Source organism: Nuphar pumila, chromosome 16, assembly GCF_984573655.1.
Source record: "Nuphar pumila chromosome 16, dmNupPumi1.hap1.1, whole genome shotgun sequence".
In the NCBI taxonomy this organism is placed as follows: Eukaryota; Viridiplantae; Streptophyta; class Magnoliopsida; order Nymphaeales; family Nymphaeaceae; genus Nuphar; species Nuphar pumila.
In genome coordinates, this window is record NC_143264.1 from 6472952 (window position 1) to 6477509 (window position 4558).

Below are 4558 nucleotides of genomic sequence, written 5' to 3' on the forward strand. Positions count from 1 at the left end.
TTTTAATTTTTTAAATGCATTAAGCAAAAGAAAAAAAAATCAATATAAAACAAAAAAAATGAACATACTTTCCGATAAGTTGGCAACACTTTTTTTGTAATTATCCCTTTGATTAAGTAAATAAAATTAAGGCAGCTCAACTCGTCATAAAAAATAATTAAAAAAAAAAAACAGCTCAACGGCCACGAAGGCAAGTCAGAGTAGCTACCTTGAAACTTCATGTGGAGTGAGACGGGGTCTAGGGGCCTTACACTTTGAACCTTTGTCCTGTTAACCATGGTTAAGAGGAGGCTTGGTCCTCAAGGAAGGGCATAAATGGAGGGAGGCGCAGCCGTGCAGAGCAGATGAGGGGTCTGCGAATGAGGTGGTGCTGCTGGTGGCTGTGGGTGTGGCTGTTGGGTTTTCACGGGGAAGCGTTCTCCTGACCGCTCCGGCCGTCAGGAAAGGTGCATACGTCCCCTTCATCCTCTGCTTTTTTTCTTCGGGTTCTCTTTGTAATCGGGAGCAAATAAGTCGTCTGTTCTTCTTTTTCGGCTTCGATTACAGCAAATAAGCCGTCTCCTGATTCGAGTTGTTCTTCGGTGCAGGGGTTGGGTTACTTGGTTGGTTTCTATTTCCTTCCCCACACATTTCTTGTTGTTGGGAGGGGAGGGGAATTGGGGAAGGAAAAGTAGGGAGGAATTTTTAAAGCGAAGGGGATCTTCTCTCTGGGGTAGAGCAATCAGCCAGGTTTAATCTTCCGATTTGGAGCAACGCTCGACATCGATCACCTTTCCCATTTGATTGATCTTCTCTGGGAAAGTGGAGGAGGAAGGGAACAGAGTTTCCTTTCTCCCTCTGTAATTCGTGGTTGGTTGGTTCTTTTGCTTCCATCGGTTATCTGAATCGAGAGGGATGGTGATGCAAGTGAAAGAGAGCAGCAGGGAGAGGGCGTCTTGGGACCGAATCGTGATGGACCCGGCTGAGTGGCCTCCTGGCTTCCGGTTCCATCCGACGGACGAGGAGCTCGTCCAGTACTACCTCAAGAGAAAGATCTGCAACCGACGACTCAAGCTCGACGTCATCGCCGAGGTCGATGTCTACAAATCTGAACCTTGGGACCTGCCTGGTAACATCTCCCACCAACTGTCCCCTTCTTCCTTCTTTTCCTTCTTCCTTCCCTATTCTCTTTGTTTTGAATGCTATTGTTTCTTTGGTGTGAATCGTTTCCCTCTTGTCGATCACAGATAAATCTCTGATAAGGAATGGCGACAGGCAGTGGTATCTCTTTAGCCCTAGGGACAGGAAGTACCCAAATGGCGCGAGATCAAACCGGGCCACAAAATCTGGCTACTGGAAGGCCACTGGGAAAGATCGGGCCATCTCTGTCAACTCTCGAACGGTGGGTATCAAGAAGACTCTGGTTTATTACATTGGTCGTGCTCCCAAGGGCGAGCGCACCGACTGGGTAATGCATGAGTACACCATGGACGAGGAGGAGCTCAAGCACTGCAAGGACGTGCAGGTAGTTTCTTTCTTTGCTTGGGATTCACCCTGCAGTGTTCTTTCGCATCTCAATGTGAATCTGACTAGTGCCTTCTTCTTTCCTGTTGCAGCATTCTTTTGCTCTCTATAAGATTTTCAGGAAGAGCGGTCCTGGACCTAAAAATGGGGAGCAATATGGGGCGCCGTTTAAAGAGGAAGAATGGCCAGAAGAGGAGGATGACAACATCAATGACACTGTTGAGCCATTGGTTGTGCTTGAGTATAATTCTCCTACTGTTACTGCTGCTGGTGGTCGTGGTTGTGGTGATGGTGGTGCTGAAAATTTGTGCCCTGTAGTAATACAACAAAATTCATCAAATGGCATCTCTCCTGAAGACCAAGGTTGTGGTGACATTCTGCAGGACCTTCTGCGGTCGATGCTTGATATGTCTGACTTTGACAGTAAGAATCCTGCGGATAATTCTGTTCAATTGCAGGTATGATTAACTGTTTTTAAGCTTTGAATGGCTTGTGATCGTGCTTAGTTCTAGAAACATGTATGTGTTTCTTTGGCGCTTTATCTAGCCTACAACTCATTTTCCATCATCTGTTACCAGCAGATTGTGAACTCTGATGTTTTACGTCCAATTAAAAGTGATACGGATCATAAGATCATTTTTTTAGGAGCAAGCAGCCAGCAGTGTGCCTTGTGTAACGGCCTAGATGGTTTCTTGTACTTTTTTTTTATCAATTGTTCTTTTCATCAATTCTTTAGCTTTTGTTTCTTCGTAATAAGTATTGATAGCTGTTTGATGCTTCACTTTGATTAACGAGTCATCGAATGACGAACTCTTTTCTGGAAGCAGTTTATTTTTTCCCTACTAGCAACTTCCCTCAACCTTGATTAAGTGTTTCATTGCTCTGGCTTGGTGAGACGGTAAAGGAAGAGGAACCAATTGAAACTAATTAGTGTGTTGGGTGTCGTGCAAATCTTCTTGATCGTTATGAATGAAAACTAGATCGGTTGATGAATGGGGTCCTTCTGGCTCTTTCAGACTTTCATGTCTTTTTGACATTTTTTTGTGTGTGTGTGTGGTGGGGAGGGGGGGGGGGGTCGCTTGTCTTTCCTGGTATCTTGTTTAGATTATGATCCCATCTCCATTTTCAGGTTGCTGCTCAAGAGAAGACTCATAGCTTTCCAATGGAGCAATCTTCTGTGGATGAGTCAGTTCAACCAAATCAATGGCTTTTCAATGATGCAGGGAATGGTGAAGAGATTACTAGCTTCCATGTCGAAAATGCAGCTGCTTCCTATGTTGATTATGGGCAAAATCCGCAATTTCTGCAGAATCTGCCTTATGAACAGGATGACAAGGATTTCTTGGAACTGAATGATCTCATCGGCGATGAACTGTGCCTGCCTCCTATTCCGAGTATTCTAGATGCTAACAATGATTATGTGCATGTTGGTGGGTTGGATGATGCTGATCTTTACTTTGATGCATCAGCATTTCTCAATGAAGCTGGTTATGCAGGTGATTCTCAGTTCGCGATCCCTCTTGATCTCACAAAGGCAACCTATGAGTTAGAATCCTACGGGGGTGCGTTCAACCACCAAATGGTTGGCGGGGTAGGCTATTGCTCTTCAGCCCCATTTGCTGTTGAAGGTCAGGAAGTTATGAATCAACAATTCAGCATGATGGCGCCACATGACCCCAATCATGTGGTTATGGCTCCTCCATCAATCCCTCTTGATCTCACAAAGGCAACCTATGCGTTAGAATCCTACGGGGGTGCGTTCAACCACCAAATGGTTGGCGGGGTAGGCTATTGCTCTTCAGCCCCATTTGCTGGTGAAGGTCAGGAAGTTATGAATCAACAATTCAGCATGATGGCGCCACATGAGCAGAACCATGTGGTTATGGCTCCTCCATCAGGTAGGCAGTGGGTTGCTTGATATCTTCGTTGAGCCACCTTGCTGAGTTCTGTTCCCATTTCTCATCGCTGTCTTCTAAAAACTGATGTACAGGCTTGGTGTATGCTACTGCTACAATCAATCAAAACCAAGATACGGAGCCAGGAGGAAGCCTGACCCCTAGTTCCACAGAATCATGGTACAACTCTGTTCTTTTAGGTTTGTTAGACTCAATCCCCACTCTCCCTGCGTCTGCATCGGAGCATCCCTTGCTGAGACGTATGTCAAGCTTTCGGGCATCAAGCACTTCAGGAGCTGCTGTGTCTTGTAGATGCATGGTGGACCCCTCACGGAACTGCAGATGCTCGTGTGGTGGTGGTGCTGGGGTTGCTACTGGTGCTGTTGGTAGGCCTTTGGATCCTGGTGGCGGGCGAAGAGGGCTTTTCTTTATTTCCTTTTTGGTGGCCATGGCAGCCGTAGTATGGATGGTCGTCATAGGTGCTGGCCTGAAGCTGTTTAAGCTAGTCTTCAACAGGTTCATGACATCCTAGTTAATTCTTGCTTCTGCTTATCTGTGATAGAGCTCTGTATATTTATTGAGGAACATAAGAATGACCTCTAGTTTTCTCTATTCAATAAAAAATTTCCTTGGGAAATCCCATTTTGTAAAGTGGCGGATGAACCTGCCCATGAACATGTATTGATATGTCAGGTGTCAATCTTTAAGAATATATAAAACTGGTTTTCTCTCTCTCTCTCCATACTTGGCTGGGCCTTGGCGATGCATTTATCTTTTTTTTTTTCAGCCGGAAACATGCTTTAGATAGAGTTGTTTCAATAGATAAACTCGATTCGTATTGTACAATTTGTGAACTATTGCTTCTTAATTGTTATTAAAAACTATCTAAATATCATCTAAAACTTGCTTTCCACTAAATAAACCTTACCTCTGTAAGATCTGATCTACGAAGAATACGGCAGATTGTTAGAAACCTAATGGGGCTCTCTAGAAAGTCATGATTGCCAGTTTTACCTCACAAATGTTCTGCATGTTTCATTTATTAAAATCTGAACTTTGGCATTGGATTGAGTGTTTTTTACTTAACAAACCATGGCTAACACAATTACAAGGACTAAACAAAATCTGCAACCACGATATACTATTAAATGGGTAAGGTG

The 4558-nt window shown here is 44.3% G+C and overlaps 1 protein-coding gene across 1 annotated transcript; it reads left to right on the forward strand.

Annotated features, from left to right (window-relative positions):
* The first annotated feature begins 264 nt into the window (after window positions 1-264).
* LOC149812794 (NAC domain-containing protein 17-like) lies at window positions 265-4140 on the forward strand. The gene is made up of 6 exons (XM_089992447.1): window positions 265-446; window positions 588-1108; window positions 1227-1504; window positions 1596-1961; window positions 2633-3401; window positions 3494-4140. Exons 2-6 carry the CDS (start codon window positions 895-897, stop codon window positions 3928-3930), a joined length of 2064 nt encoding a protein of 687 aa, XP_089848573.1. The 5' UTR covers window positions 265-446; window positions 588-894; the 3' UTR covers window positions 3931-4140.
* Window positions 4141-4558: the final 418 nt, after the last annotated feature.